The 17,584-nt window shown below is 37.7% G+C and overlaps 1 protein-coding gene across 3 annotated transcripts in view; it reads right to left on the bottom strand.

Annotated features, from left to right (window-relative positions):
- The window catches only part of LOC127635210 (uncharacterized protein C8orf34 homolog), a 104,831-nt gene that overhangs the window by 37,162 nt on the left and 50,085 nt on the right, over positions 1 to 17,584 (bottom strand). For all 3 annotated transcript variants that reach the window (XM_052115084.1, XM_052115085.1, XM_052115086.1), the window contains exon 8: positions 6,940 to 7,075. In XM_052115084.1, the coding sequence (XP_051971044.1) occupies positions 6,940 to 7,075 (136 nt within the window). The remainder of the gene's footprint in view (positions 1 to 6,939; positions 7,076 to 17,584) is intronic.

Here is a 17,584-nt window from a genome sequence, read left to right as displayed (position 1 = left end):
GAAAGCACAACTAAGAAGTACAAAACCGTACAAAAAGTCGGCACCTAAAGACTGATTGGTAGCCCGAGTAAAATGAACCCAACCCATGTCTCTATGACGTTCTGATTGGGAGATATGAAGGATAGAGATTTCTTGCATTGACTTGTCATAGTAGAAAAAAAAATCCCTTATCATAGTAACCTATGGGATTTTTTTGACATTTTTTTGTCCCCCAGGGGTGCACCGTACCCCTCATCCCTTAGAAACATCATAGCACAAGTGTCCTCAATAGGTAGGACGTTTTGACACATCATTTGTGGGTCTACGACAAACAGTGTGGGACAAGTTAGGTGACGAAAAAATTTATGGAAGAATAATAATAAGATAAGTATGTGAGACTATAATAGTGATGCTATGCTTCACAAGCACCACTAATAATGATGGCTGATGACTCAGAATGCTGTGCTTTACCAGGCAAGTCCCTTGAAAATTGAAGGGATTAGATCCTGGATGCACTTAATGTTAGTGACACTAGGTTTGCATTGCTACCACACAGACAGGGAATGGCTGGGTTGACAAAGGCAGAGTATACAACCATCAGTAGTGTTGCTAGACATTTGACTATTGGCATAAAGTGGGGCGCATACTGTATTCTGGCCAAGAACCGGCCACTTATGGCATGGTCACACATACCTTCGCACAGTGAAATTCTGCAGGCAAAAGTGTTGGCAGATGTTGAGCGTGTCCATTGCGAATATTCAGTGTAGCTGTGTACAAAGCACCACCCACACAGAAGTCATTGCCAAACCAAGCAACTTCCTATTAGTCAACATGGTGATTTCACCTGTCACATTTCACCAAACTTCAACTGCAAGCAAAATCTGCAAGGAAAAATTCTTCACCACCGGAAGGTCCATTGCTTGAAATTAACGACTGAGCGGATTCTAAGCGAAATTTAGCCTTATGAAGGTATGTGTGACCACACTTTTAGACAGGATGTGATTTTCTGATCAACATGCTAGTTAGTTTATTTATGAACCATAAGCATTCCCAGACTGAATTTGATGACTTTCCCGGCATTCTCTGCAATGTCCTCGATGAGAAATCTTCAGAATTCTGTGGACTGGATTTAAACGTGTTAAAATGGAGCTGAAATTATTCTTATTGGTAGCTGAAAGTATTATAAAAAAAAAAAATAATAATTAAATAAATTAAGATGCAATTAGTGGGGGATGTGTATGAGTTTGTGAATAACAGGCATCTCAATTCAGCTAAATTCTTTGAGTGCAGATTCCGTGTGGGTCTACCTATATGAGGAAATCTACTACAGTAATCTTAAATTCATACACAATAATAGCGGTAACTCATTCAAAGAAAGGTGCACCAGTCTCAACAAAATGTTTAACAAATTATTTTTTTCCTCAAATGCATTAATTCTAGATTATTTTACAGACATGCTGTACCTCTACAAACTTTATTTCCAGGCAGACTGATAAAACCTATGTAAACTTAAATCCTTTAAGCTGGAGAATGGCAAGTCAACAAGGGACCACATAGTAGTTTATAGCCAGAACAGATACAGTGCAAATGACAACAGGATTTTCCCACAGACTAACGAGACCAGACAAATAGCACATGATTAAGGCCCCTGCATACTTCCTACAAAATCGAAGAACGATTGAAAAAAGGTATCACTAGGGCAAACTTTTAGGAAAACTTCTAACCGGCTGCTAAATATCTTCTTACTGCCATTGGTCCACTACACTTCATCAGTAGGTGTGACCTGGAGCTCCACCTACTTTGAGGCTGACAGCTAATTCCCATTCAGTCAGTCAAGATAAGTCAACATGAACCAGTATGCGATTTCTTTTTTTATTAGTTTACAAAAGGAATTTAAAAAAAAATTGAATACTCTTAAGTGCCCATTTATTCTATTGTTTGATATGCTGCTTCTCTGCTGCAGTAAGCCATTCACACATCTGCCCAAAGATATTATTCTTTCATCTGCATTCTGCCCATTAACACCCTTTTATACACCAATATTTGCAGTAGTATCAGTGTCATTATACATTACAATAACAGAGTGTAATCGGCATATATTAGTTTATTAGTTATGTCATCGATAACACATTTTATTTTATTAAAAAAATGATTATCACCTTTTCTCCCCAATTTGGCATGCCCAATTCCCTATGCTCTCTAATTCCTTGTGGTGGCACAGTTACTCGCCTTTATCCGGGAGGCGGAGGTGGAATCTCAGTTGCCTCCACCTCTGAGACAGTCAGCTCACGCATCTTGTCATGTGGCTTGCTGAGCATGTTACAATGGAGACTTAGCACGCTATTCACCAAGGAATCCATGCACAACTCACCACGTCCCCCACTGAGAATGAGAACCACCATAACCAATGTGACTCTACCCACCCTAGCAACCGGGCCATTTGGTTGCTTAGGAAGCCTGGCTGGAGTCACTCCAGGAATGGTAGTCAGCATCTTTGTTGATACACAATTTAATGTCATATTAGTTGATTTTTGTCTGAATGTTCGCAAAGAGTATGTCGTAGCTCAGCTGTTTTGAACATCTTTTTACCTCTGAATGAAGAACGAAGAACTTCTTCTCTGTAAGTGTGCTGGTGCCTTTAGGTGAGGCAGACTCTTTCAGATCTTTTGCAATGACTGCTTTGTGACAACATTGCAGCACCCTTGTGGTTACTTTGTGCCTTATAAACATTACAAGTTTTATGATGTTTTGCCTTTTATGTTCAGTCCTGCACTGTATCAGATACACATTTTGACACACATAGCCCCATCTGGCGAGAAGTGTCATATCTGTAGCCAATTTAGGAGGCAGATGAAATAGGAGAATGATTGTGCTGCTTTCAGATGAACTGTTTTTCTAAGCATGTGTAGCTGTAGTCTGCCACCTCATTCATCAAGTGAAGAGGACAGACACAAGCAGATAAGGAAATAAATCCCATGACCTTTTCCGACAGTGTTGCACTATAGGTTAATGTATCCCTGAAGAAGATTTAGTAAGGCTAAAAACATATATTGTAATAAATCATAAGTGCACATTTGATAATAGGTTTAATCTGTAGTTATCTTGTCTCAAATTCACTTTGTGTTATTAGTAGCTGGACTGCAATAAAAGGACTATTAACAATATTTTGAATAAGAAATTGGCTGCAACCAGAAATGTTCAAAATGTATACATCTGACCTCCAAGTAGAAACATGTCCAGGGGTAGACACCAAGAGAGAAGTGAAGAGTGAGAGGTGGGCATCAGATGCTTTAAAGGGATAGTTCACCCCAAAATGAAACATCTCTCATCATTTACTCACCCTCATGCCATCCCAGATGTGTGTGACTTTCTTTCTTCTGCAGAACACAAATGAGGATTTTTAGAAGAATATCTCAGCGCTGTAGGTTCATACAGTGCAATGCAAAATCATCTAAAGCGATAATCGATTTTTGGTGAAAACAGACCAAAATGTAGCTCCTTTTTCCACTGAACATCTTGCTATTGCAGTCTCTAGCCATGATCATGAATTCAAGCTCGATTACACTTCCTAGTGCTTGATGCATGCGCTGAGCTCTAGATGGTGCAAGGAAGTGTAATCAAGCTTGAAATCATGATCACAAAGGACTGCTGATGTCAAGATTTATTTTGAAAAGTGAGTTATATTTTGGTCTGTTCTCATCCAAAACCTATAACATTGATTCAGAAGACACTGATTAAAGCAATGGAGTCTTATGGATACATTTTATGCTGCAATTATGTGCATTTTGGAGCTTCAAAGTTTTGGTCATCGTTCTTTGCATTGTATGGACCTACAGATCTGAGATATACTTCAATTATGTTGTGCAGAAGAAAGTAAGTTATACACATCTGGGATTGCAAGAGGGTGAGCAAATGATTACAGTATTTTCATTTTTGGATGAACTATTCATTTAAGTTTTATAGCTGCTGCTGTTAGAGCACTATAAATGGATAATTCACTCCAAAATGGAAATTCTGTCATCATATACAAACCCTCATGATGTTCTTTCCTCTGTGGAACACAAAAGGAGATGTTAGACACAATGTTAGCCTTAACTTTCATTGCACTTTTTTTCCACACAATGAAAGGTGAATGGAGACATCTCCTTTTATATGCTATGGAGAAAAGAAGTCATAAAGGAGTGAACTATCCCTTTAAGGCAAGTATGACACTGAAGTGGATCCAGGTGTCCAAACAAACACTTAAGATCAGGTTGAGAAACAGGCAAAGAGAGTGGCGTGTATGTGTACATTGGAAAGTTTGAGTCCTCTCTTCACTCTGTTCATGTTTAGCCTTTTCACTACCAATGCCTGATGAGTAAGTTGAGAAAGGCTCATCTTCTGGCTCTCAGACAGTAGGTTACTGTATCGAGGGAAGCATTCATTTACATGGAAGCATTCAGGAGAACGTCACGCAAGAGTGTTGACAATGAAAAGCACCGTAGTGCATCTTGCTCTTTACTTCTCTTGAGACAAGCAATTGATTTTCTGCCAAACAAAATGATCATCATTTCCAGGGGTGAAAACATCTTAGTCTGATTAAGCTAGTACCATTGTGCATAGAGGATTCCAGAAGGTGATATGCATGGATGCCCCTCTTTCATATCCACCCATTAGCTTTAAAGGCAAGGCACTCGCCAAACCATAGCCAACAGTAAGTGTTTACATGCACACCAATACGCTGAAATTTGCCTAAAATCACCATATTCAAAAACCACGGATAGGCACAATGGAGAAGTTTCCCTGCAGAAAATGCGGCTTAAACCAGTCTAATATGGTTTTCTGGTCTTTGCTGGTCTTCCAGCCAGTCAAGCTGGTCTATTTGCTGGTTTCAGAGGATATGGGCACTTTTCAGCTTGTTAACCTGGAAGACCAAAGGCCACCAAGCTACACCAGCTTAGCTCTAGCTTGGACAGGCTGGGAGACCACCACCAGTTTAAACCAGCAAAAAAAATATATATATCTAAAAAAATAAAAAACGACAAAATATATATATATATATATATATATAGACCAGCTAAACCAAATGAGCACCAGCCTGGCCAGGCTTAAGATCAGCATAACATCTTAGGCTGGTTTAAGATGTTTGTTTGCTTTTTCAGCAGGGTTAGATGAGGTGTGGTGGAGAAAAAGTTATCTGTTTAACCCGTGACATACCGTAAACAAATGAACTTCCACATTGAGGTGATAAACAGTCAGCAAACAAATGGTGATCATGAGATAAACGTTAAGCAAACCAACATCGAGAGGATGCGTTTGGCATCTCGTAGACTGTGAAGAATGCCTACTGTGTCCGCTGTGAATCTGATAAGAGGCAGAAATGAAAAGCACAAAAGAAAGAGCCAAACAAAACAGATGTGGGAAAATATTGGAGTGTGGCAGCCATCTGACCCAACAGATTCTGTCTAATCAGAGCTGGCATCAGACACGAGTCTCCATATCACAGCCAACAGTGCGAAATGTGATCGCTTTGCCCTGCCACAAACAACAAAGCAGGAAATGAAAAGAGAAAACAAGTGATAATGAAGACTATCGGTGTTTGTGGGTCTTGTGAAAACAAGCAGAATTATGGAATGCTCTTAAGATAAGTGTTCTTTCATTTGTAGTTGGAAAAAAAAAAAGCATGTTATAACGTTATATTTATATTATATTTAAATAATGAAATGATAATTTTCTCAAAAGGCATTTGAAAGTTAGCAAAAATCAATGCTGTTGGCTTGGTTAAATAGTTTCCAAGATTATTTTAAAGGGACAGTTTAGTCAAAAATGAAAATACTGACATAATTTACTTTGTCTCCTGTTCTTATAAACCTATGCAATAAGGAGATGTTAGGCAGCATTTTAGCCTCATTCCCCATTCACTTTCATTGTATGGCATAAAAATGGTTAACTATCTCTGTAATGTGATCTTCATTAAACAAAAACAAAATCTGTTTATATAAAGAATTAACCCCTGGGACATAACATTGCCATTAGTTGAAGAAAAATCAGGTACGTAGTCTCACAGGATTAGTTCACGCAAAAATGATTATTCTCTCATCATTTACTCACCTTAATGCCATCTCAAATCATATGACTTTCTTCTGTTCCATCAGATATTTTGATGGAAATATGATGTGAACATTTTTTTTTTGTGCAAGTCAATGGGGTCCAAAAGGACCATAAGAGTAAAGCGCTTTGTGAATTTACAGGCTCTGTGCATGTGCCAAATGCAGAGGATTGCAATGTCAAGATTTATGGTAAAAAGGGGTTATATTTTTATCAGTTTTTCACCCAAAACCGATCATATTTCTTCAGAAGACAGGAGAAACCACATTAATCGTATGGATTACCTTTATGCTGCCTTTACATCCTTTTTGGAGCTTGGAAGTGTTGGATCCCAGTGACTTGTATTGAATGGATATACTGTATTCACATCATATCTCCAAAATATCTTCATATGTGCTCCACAGAAAAAAGTAAGTCATACGAGTTTGAGGCAGCAAAAGGGTGAGTAAATGATGAGAGAATTATCTTTAACTATTCCTTTAAGATGAGTCCACACTTAGTGACCTCAATGGTATAAGTGTTCTTCATTGCATCAGCATGTAGTCATTCACCTTTAACTCTCAAATGTTTAACTATAGGTTGTTGGAATGCAATGCGTGACCCTCATATCCGGTTGAAAGGGTTTCTGTTGCAGACCTCTCAATAAACAGAGGTCAGGATAAGTGACTCGTGTCTTGATGAAGATATATGGCTGTGCATTCTAGTGTGGGCCTGATGATGTCATTGTTCACATTGTGTGTACCGTCTGTGAGCTTGATTGCTGAATAGAGGCTTGCCAAAGTGGCAATGCTCACACACTGATGGGTGACTTTATTGGTCAGTATAAAGTCATTGAGTAGAGCAGGGCTGGTTGGTCACAGTGTATATATTTACCTTGCACACCTTGAGCAGATGTTGAGAGTGACTTTGGCCTGGGGTTCTGAACAGTAAGAGCTGCGGCCTTGGCTGAACTTACTGCCAGACGGCACCAGGCCAGTGACCCCCTCCATTCGCAGGTCATCTAGATCCTCTGAGAGAAAGAGAGAAAGAGAAGCACATATAAAAATCTGTTGATGATTTTAACTTGAGTTTGGTGAATAGTTCACCAAAACCTGCATGATTTTCTTTCTTCCATGGAACACCAAATATTTTTTTAAAGCAGAATATCCAAGCTTTCCAACAATGAAAGTGAGTGGTTTCTACAGACATCAAGCAAGATTTTCAGTAATAATAACACTAATTTCAGTCTATTCCTCATACACATCATAAGCTATAGAAAACATGAATACATAAAGTCAAATAAACGACTTTTATGATGCTTTGATTTGTACTTTTTGAAGATTGAGAGCTACCCATCCCCATCCACTCACATTGAATATAAGAGAGCAGCTTGGACATACTTCTTAAATTCTTGTTTGGTGTACTAAAAGGGGGAAAATGACGATGAGTACATGATGCCAGATTTGTTATGTTTTATTATGATTGAACTAACTCTTTAAGTGTAGCATTTAGTCAAAGCCTTGCTAGAAAATACAGCAAGAATACAGTTTTACAGTTTTTGATGGCAGCTACACGATTTTTTCTAGCTGGGAGAAGGAGGTCATTTATTGTCATTAGCTGGTCCATACTGGTTTAGGTTGATCAGATGAATTACTAGTCGATCGGGTCAAGGTCAACCAGGTTAAAGCTGGAAAAAACACCTTAGCTTAGCTGGTGGGGACATTCTTGAGCTTAACAATGTTTCAAAACACTACCACAATTATGGAGGACAAAACCTGCAAAAATAATAAATAAATACATAAATGTAATAAGAAAATAAATAAAGGAATAAATGTCTTGATAAAACAAATATAATTAGTTTTTTATGAAAGTTATTCCTGAATTTATTTTTGTAGACTTTTTTCCCTATTTTCTCTTTTTACTTTTATTCTTTCATTTTTTTATTATTATTTATTTATGCATTCATATATTTGTATATTTATTTATAATATAATAATATACACAATATGGTAATATATATATATATATATATATATATATATATATATATATATATATATATATATATATATATATATATAAATATATGTGGGAATATAAATGAACACATAAATACAAAAATAAAAATCAATGCAAAATAAATGAATAAATACAAAAAAGTTAAAAATAAATATAGAAAATATTAAAGGAATAAAGTCATACAATAATAAATTCAGGAATAATTTAATAAAAAACTAATTATATTTGTTTTATCAAGACATTTATTCCTTTAGTTATTTTTTTATCATTACATTTATTTATTTATTATTTTTGCAGGTTTGGGCCTCCATACACAATGGCCAGGTTTTTCCAGCAGGGAGAACAGATGTCAGTAAAAGCAGTATGGTTGCACAATACCGTAAAAAATATATTACAGTGAGATACCAGCAAAAGTATGGCAAAGTACTTCCTTCTCCGTTCACAGAACACTGAAAGAAGAAGATGCGTTCTTATCCGGTATACTGTGGAACACTAAAAAGAAGATGCTCTAAGGGTTTGATTTTGGCCTTGAATTTGTGGCTTGATCTAGCAAGGTATAAAGGTCAGGCCATGTTAGACCACAAAGTTGATCTCCAAAAGACCTCCAAAGCTGAAAAGAAGCAACAAGGCACAACACATCCTTTGCAAACCCATCAAATCTCTCACAAAAGGCAGTGATTCCAGCATTACTCCCTCATTACTGACAAACATACTGATAGAAGGACAGAGAAAATACATGGAGAGATAAACACATCTAACAGCAGTGAGATGGGCAACTCCATACTCTCTAAGGTCAGTGATGACACCCTCACAGCATATGCTCACAGACCTGCACCCAGTTAACAGGTGCGGAGAACAGAGAGATCAGTGGCATTGTGCTTCTCTTTACACTACAGCTGTTCCACTACAGCACAGCTCTCCAACATGCAACAGGGCCTCTGGGTTAAAGCTGAATCACAACAAACTGCTCCTCTGCCAAATAACACAGTTATAATATTAGCCTAATTATAGGTTTTTATAGTTGCCAAGAAACATAGCGATCAAAGATAATTCTATGTATGGTGCAACTTTGTACCCTGCTGAAAAAAGAAAAAAAAGAAAAAACCCTGAACCAAGCTGGTATGCTAAGGTCTGTTTTGTTTTTATTATAAGTGCTCAAAACACAATCAGACCATCTTGAAAAGGGTGGGAGACCAGGTAAGGCCAACAAACCAGCTTAGATTTTTTATATAACAATATGTATGAAAACAAAAAAACATCCATGTTTTAGATGTAGTAGCCTAACAGCAAGCTGAAATGTAACATACATGTTTTAATGATTTGTAGCAACTTACACCAGCAATTTCAGAGCCAGAGTCTTCCAGAATGGCCATTTGACAAGTGTAAACAAAAGAGACATTTTTCTCACAGTGTGTTATGTTCTCATGTCATTAACATCATGATCCAGCAAGAATGTGCAAAATGAGAATCAGCGGAGTAATGTGAGCCGTGTTCCGAGAGGTCAGTGTTTCACACCCGTGCCTGTGGCCATAGATGTTATATTATACAAACTGTAACACACACGCTGATACTGCATAACCAGCGGACTGAGTGTGAGCCACCTTGTGAGACAAGAAAGTGTTACTAATGGCAGTTATTAGGCTTGGGTTATTCACCCATAAGAAACTCTTATGCTACTCACTTTACACTAGAATCTCTAATTTGCCTTGACGTTATTTAAGCAGCTAATTTGGGAAGGGGCCATGTGGGAAACAGTTGCAATTAAAAGCCCCAAACACAACTCTGTTAATTAGGTGAACAATTGTTAATTGTAGGCCACAATAAGACGTTGTGCGTTGAAGTGATTTGATCATGGGTCATGAAGTGCCTAAAACACAAGGTCGTACAGACTCCACATTCGGGCAACAACAATATGATAAATGACAGATAAATGCATCAATAACAACCAGAATAAAAACATTTTGCACAAAAAGAAACAGTTCAATACCCTAAATGTAGGATTTTACGGTTGTCCAAGCAATGTAGGAACTTGGTGCATTTACATACAATGTGTGGTCACCGGTGTGCCTTTATAGTCATTTTACAACTACTTCAAATGTAGCTCTTGCAATCAGACTTGAGAATTTCTGCAACCCATATTATGCACATCTTTTGTGTCAGACAGCAACCACAGGCTTTGCGTAGCACGATGTGTTTGTGTGTCTGCAAGGAAGGGAGGTCCACTTGGCACAGGAATGTGGACACTGCCTTGTTCGTGAAATACCAGCGAGTTTGGTGATATTACATGCCTCATTCATCATTGCAGGTCTGATCCAGCTGAGCTGAGAGAGAGAGAGCCAGGGGCAAATTCATTCACACGCATTGTACATGAGAACACAGCTGTCCTCCATGGGAAAGTGTCTCTTTCCTAACTGTGCTGCAGGGTGTGTGGTTCAGCTGTGGTTCAATGCTGAGGGGGGTAACACTACCGGAAAGCTTGGCAATGTGGCAAGATTTAATGGTAGACATATATTGCCTCCACTTCCATGAAGTTGGCAGGGACAATATGGCCAATTTAAATTGTATTAAGGGAAAACAAAAGGGGGAGACTTTTTTCAATGAAAGAGGCAGTGTGACAGGGTTATTATTAAACAGCAAAATGTAATCATATATCATGATATACACTGTTACCATGTATATAAAATTACTCATAGTGTGATAAAAGAGTCCTCCCATATAACCTCCCATACATGTTGATTTTAATAAACACAGAGCCATTTATTAGGAAAACCTAAACACTTACTTATTCATGCTATTTACTAATCAGCCAATCGTGTGGATGCAGTACAATGCATAAATTCATGCAGATACGGAGCTTCAATAATTATTCACATCAACCATCAGAATGGAGAAAAAAAATAGATTTCATTGATTTCGACCGTGGCATAATTGTTGGTGCCAGATGGGTTGGTTTGAGTATTTCTGTAACTGCTGATCTCCTGGGATTTTCACACACAACAGTCTCTAGAGATTATTCAGAATGTTGCCAAAAACCAAAACATCCAGCGAGCGGCAGTTCTGCAGACAGAAACGCCTTGTTGATGAGAGAGGTCAACAGAGAATGGCCAGACTGGTTTGAGCTGACAGAAAGGCTATGGTAACTCTGATAACCACTCTGTACAATTGTGGTGTGCAGAATAGCATCTCAGAATTCACAACACCTCAAACCTTGAGGCGGATGGGCTACAACAGCAGAAGACTACATTGGGCACTTTATTAGAACCATAGTGTTCCTAATAAAGTGCTCGGTGTGTGTATATGTGGGTACCAAAATAATCCATGTTTAAGATGTAATAGCCCAACACAAAGTGTGGGTTTAGTTTGTAAGCACGATTAAAGGAAAAGTTCACTAAAAATTACAACTTTTTAAGCAATAAACAACACAAATTCTTGCACAAACATGCTTCTCTTAAAGCACTTGCAAAAAGGCTAAAGATATCATGATTCAAAAGCCTTCAGAAGACTTGGAATATGTAGCACAAGACACTTGGTCCTTTTTTAAGCTTTAAAGACACTATTAATTGCCACTGCATTGAAAAGAAAAGACCAGGATATTCAATAATATTTTTCTTTTGTGCTCCGCATAAGAGGCTTTGGATCCATATGGGTTTGGAATGAGATAAGAGTAGGTATATTATGACAAAATATTCATTTTTGGGCGAAATATCATTTTGATATATGTAAATGTGCATATATCAGATCAGATTTTAGAGCCAGATTGGTCTGTTTTAACTCTGATTCAATTCTAAGCAGGTAACTGCCAAAGGAGTTACACTCCTCAGCAGGGAGGGAAAAAAAGGAGAGTCTATACAGAAGAATTTGCTTTTGTTATGCTGTTATACAGTAAGCCTGCATCATAAAGTTCCACCATGGTGTCTTCCCATTAAACTGAACCTTTTAAGTTAAATCTGTATTCCAGTTACTGATTCCCCCTTGAAACAGTATCAATAGATTATGCCACCTGACTTTTATGGAAAAAAATACAAATAATTGGCTGGTATTTTCAATGCAAGATTCCTGAGCACATTCCAGTGTGCAAGGAACGGACTGTGCTCATCCTAATTAATTGGGCTTCCATTAGAGGCCTTTCTGCACGTTTTTTTTCTTTTATGAAAAATATTTTTTCTAAGCTGCTTGTTTCACAAATGCCATGAAGTCTAGGCCAGAAGTGGACTTTAAGACTTGGAATAGTTCTTCAACGACCTGACAGGGTTCTGAACTCCAGCCATAGTAAAGCGAGAGACTGCAGAGTGGGCTTTTCTTCTAGCTCATTTGGAAAGAACAGACATGGAGGGAAACAAAGGTGTCTGCAGGCTCTTTAAACACTGCCATTCTTTTATAAATGTGCCAAGGCAGCAGATCCAGCAAGCTGCAAAATAAGACATGACATGAAGACACAAACTTAAACAATGATTTGCTGCAGACTTATCTGCGAATTTAGGGAGTGTTGACAAAGTAAGATAAAGGAGGAGGCAAAGATTTGAAAACAATATTGTTAACAGTGTACTCAATTTAGTCTGATGTTTTTTTAAATCCAATAAACAGTTGGAGAAGGTGGAAACACATGCGGTTATTTTCTTGGCTACCCTTCGCTGCAACAATCTCACTGTGAATTTGGCAATGGTATAGATTGAAAATTCTTCAGCTGAAATCGGTCTGTGCAAACAGAAATTCAAACTGCAGCCCCATGCTGGAAGTGTTTGTTTAAAATATGGGTATGTGTGAGCTGGAGTTTCTGAGTGAAATGTCCATAGTATTGTTTTTAGTTGCATATGATGTAATACAGTCAACAGAAATGTATAATCTATTAACTGTTCACCCTTAACCAAACCCTAAACCTAACCTAAGGGGCCCTATAGTGAAATAAACAGTGGTTCTCATCAGTCTCTGTGCAGTGATTTACCAGCCTAACACATGGAACAAACACTGGGCTTAATAATGTTTTAGTATTAGTAAAATTATCAAATAACAGGTACATTTGTGCCAGAAAACTATAGTTTGATTGGAAAAATAGCCTTAGTCATCAACAACAAAAGACTAGCATTTTCTTCTCCCATTTAAAAGTTGATAAACCTTTTTTTTGCTGTCTGAACTATACACAATTACTGTATATGGTTTACTGCATTTTCATTTAGCTTTGTTTTTCATTGACAACTGTTCTAAGACTATTGTTAGAATCACACGGTATGTTTTGTCACACTACAAAAGTAATTCAGTTATTTGTTTATTCTAATCTCTTAAAGCTCAGTGAATACCTAATTTCACACAGACACACCTTACAACCGCTGCCTTTACATATTGTAGAACTTTTTAATAAGACTGGAAAGGAGAAATACCAGAGGCTGCACACATCTAGACAAAACAAGCTCCCGAGCATGGCGTCTCCATATGCGGATGTATGTATGTGCGTTTGTAGCAGTCATGCATTACTGTATTGCCACTGCACGCCTTCAGTGTGAAATAAATCAACTGCTGGGGATGCTGAGCTCCTGGTGTGAGGTGGCAAGAATTATCCAAACAAGACTGGAGTGATGACATGGAATTTCTGCCTGTAATCACTCACACTAACTGAAGCACTAGGCCAGAGTGAGTGTGTGTGTGCACTGTTTTGAACAAAGTTTCCATGCTGTACAAAATAACACAAAGACAGTCTCTGGTATGGTAAATCTATGCCGCTACTGCGGTGAACATGAAGCAACTAGGTGTGTAATTTCTGCTGCACCAAACAGAACTGCAAAATGAACTATTGTTTTCAAACAGATTTCTCAAACACTTAAGCCCAAAGTAGTCATCTGCATACAGGACGCACAACGCAAATCAAATCTCGTCACCAGCAGAGTGCACGAGCACTGAACGCGCACGGCCCAATTTTTCTAACCAAGCGTCTTTGAACACCCAGAATGCGCATGTGCCTGGAACAATTTGCACTAATTAGTGTGTCCACAAGGTGGCAACTCTCACAGTTGAGCTGTTGTTGTCACTAAGAAACGCTAGAAGTAATCGGCGCTAAACATCAGGAGACAAAGGTAAGAACAACAACAGTGGATTTGCACCTCAAGAGCTTGTGTGTGAGGACGTCTGGAGATACCTGCAATTGTAAAACTTGAGTCTGAAGTGAGTGACAGTTATTTGGATTATACTTTGACAGGCTCACATTCGACAGTCAAAATCGAAGTATACTTTGGGCTTTACCTATCTGTCAATGGTCAGCAAACAGATAGTCCCCCCCCCACAGAGCCACAATGTTTAAATTTTTCAGGCAATCAACCTAAAAGTGTCTTAAAGTTGTCTCTGAATTTTGAGCTGCAATAGGTGAAAGTATTTCAACATCATAAAAAACTACACACTTCAAATTTCAGTTCTTTCACTGTTACATGAAGTTGTAAATTAATTTTTTCTTAAAATTTTAAATGTAATTTCATAATCACATAGCCATACCAACTTAAATGATCATAGACAGAGACTATGCAGGCAGACATGACGTTGCCTGAATTACTTCAAAGTTCTTTATGGGTTTATGTTCCATCTCTAGCTCGTAATTATCTGAGCCGGGTAATTGACAGATTTCACTCTATTATTGCTGCAGAGATGCTCTAGACGTTCCGACTCAACCGCCTCAGACTTTGCACACTTTTCGCATTTGTGTTTCATTAAGACTAAAATGCTACGTTCCAGCCCTGTGGTTTAGTCCTCACTTACACCGCTTTGAAGTGAGTGGGAAAAGCAGTTTTGTTTTGCTTTGAAATGAAAACAATATTTTAACAACGTTTATAATTACAGCTCCACTTGCCCCTTTCGTTCTCTAAAAATACATTAGCCTCCCATGCAGCAAAAATTCACATCTGTCGTGTCTAGAGATTCTGAGTGATCTTTCAAAGTTTATATCTACATTTAATGAAAGACGGGATTAAGTGGAGTTAAACTTGACGCCGAGGTCGATGAGGTAGCTGAGGACTCTGAGGCGCTAATAGTTCAGACAGCAGACACTCTTTTACTCTTCTGTGTCTTGTTGTGAAGTTTACTTAATCAGTGAATGTGTAATGACAATTATTATTGAATTATACTATATTGTAAAAGACAATATCTCTCTCCGCATCCAAATATATGTATTTTCCCTCAATATAGTAAGCAAAAATCAGTTTTTCAATTGAGTAGTCCAAATCATCAGAATTTATGAAATGGTAGGCGATAAATACCATATGCCCTACTACATCCAGCAAGATTCTGTAGTGTGTATCCAATGGACACTGTACTATCCGATAATCCCACAAGAGCTCAGGACACCTGAGATTTAAAACACTGAATACAAATAAATGGTGGAGAACTGTAGGTCGTTTGGCTCTTTTTAAATGAAAGTGCTTTATATACCATGAAAACTGTACATGTTTAACAAAACTAGAGTAAATCATTTTCTAGAGTAAATAACATTCTCTGACAGTACATGAATTTGAATGCAGCTTATGACTTAGTGTAGATGACTTAATTAAATGTATTATGGCAAGTGTTATAAAAATATGTTATATTGCACAAAAAATAGGTTTTTGGTGACAACTTAATGGTGTGTCATTAAAAATGGAAACAAAATGCCACATCTTTACTTACATATTAATCACACAAACTAATACATAAATTAGACCAAAAGACTGATATAAAAGGCATAAAAGGAGACAAAGCAAACTTATCACCAACTTGTCATAACTGTAAAACTGCTATTACAATGTTTAGTCAAAGACTTGTTAACAAAATACAGAGGTTTTTGACCAATTGCTGAGCACATTCAATTAAAATATAAAGTAAAAAATATAAAATCTATTAAAGATCACAGCCCTAAAGTAACAAGAACAAAGAACGAGAAGGACATTCTGATGTGTGTTTCTGCAATATTATAAATGTGAGATTTGGATGATCCCTAGCATATATATACACAATACTGCCACCTGATGGTCAGTTTAATACAACTGATACGTTCAAGGATAAGGTCAGTTCTTTGTGGTTACATTGAAGGGAAAATGTGATTACAAACAGATAATGGTCTTTTAAGCATCTTGGTAATCAGATTCAACATTTCCTGATGATAACAAACAGATTACAAAGTAAAGATATCATACAGCTCATTTAACAGACCTTACATATACCAACTGCATCTACATCATCTCTAGAACAAAAGCTACGCTTGAATGCAAAAATGCTTGACTGTTGATAGAACGGGTGATGTTCCAGATATCACAACACGGCAGATAAAACCAGGAACCCAAGAAACAAACTGAGGAACTCAAACATACACAAACACTCTGATAGGACAGACAAGGACATTGTCTGCAAAGAAAAATTATCGCAGGACTAAAAAAACAGACAATTCATTTCCATGACGTCAATTCTGGACTCAAACATGACATTGTTCTGAAGATTCTTAGAATATGTACTGTACAGTAGATATACTTGAGATAGATTCTGCTTTATGAAGACATGTTTGTTGCCCTTTAAGTGTTATTGCCTGCAAATGCATCATATTTTCAGGATTTTGCTTGACTGTAAGCCCGCTGAGGCTCTGAGGGTTACATCATACCCTCACTGTACTTTCTCAGTTTTAATAAATGGCTTACTGTGGCCTTTAGAATCAATCTTTGGTTGCGGTTTGCAGCGTCTTGGCACAACTGTTCATTTCCCCTGATTAGGTCATACATCTGTATGTGTGGTAAAATTAGCAATCATTTTCCCTGAGGCTCATTTTTTCTCTTATCAAAGCATCATAGATACCACACAGCTTCCACAGTCCTCCTGCCAAGCCTCCTTGATGTGAAATATTTAGGATTACTGTAATTTACACCACATCCCTGTGCATGTTCCATCATTAACAACCCAGCATATCTGAAAAACAGAGAGCATACTGGGTACAATGATGCATCTCTATTATTTGTTTACTCTGTTGCCAGGGCAACTGTTGTGTCTCCACATCTTGGAGAGAGTACTTGGCGTCAAGAGCGGAGTGTGTTAGCTGCTGCCAAGTTAGGCAGCCATGACATCACAGAAAAAAGCAGTGCCCTGATCGCTTAATCCCCCACGAGGAGACCACATCTATAAAATACCAAGAGTTAGCGTGAACTGGGGGACTAAAGTGCAACAGATAAAAATGATAACCCGCAACTTGACGGGTCTTGCCACAAAATTACGCCACTTGCCATGATATACAGTAGGATGACTTTGAGCTGCACTGTGCAAGATGTCTGAGCTGGATCTCTTAAAAGGTGAAGTGTATCATGTTTTCGATGTTAAAATGTCAACTTTGTCCTGTCCTAATTTAATGTGCAGAGACAACTATAAGTAAGCCATTCCAAGGTTGATGTAAGGTATGTACGTAGGTACGTACGTACGTTTGTAATTTTAACAGAAAAAGAATGTAAAAATTCTATCAAATCTTTTTTTTAAAAACCTGTTAATTGGTTAACCATGTATGGTGAAAAAGTATATATACATATATACA

The sequence above is a fragment of the Xyrauchen texanus genome, chromosome 42 (assembly GCF_025860055.1).
Source record: "Xyrauchen texanus isolate HMW12.3.18 chromosome 42, RBS_HiC_50CHRs, whole genome shotgun sequence".
In the NCBI taxonomy this organism is placed as follows: domain Eukaryota; kingdom Metazoa; phylum Chordata; class Actinopteri; order Cypriniformes; family Catostomidae; genus Xyrauchen; species Xyrauchen texanus.
This window is presented reverse-complemented; position numbering and strand designations above follow the sequence as displayed.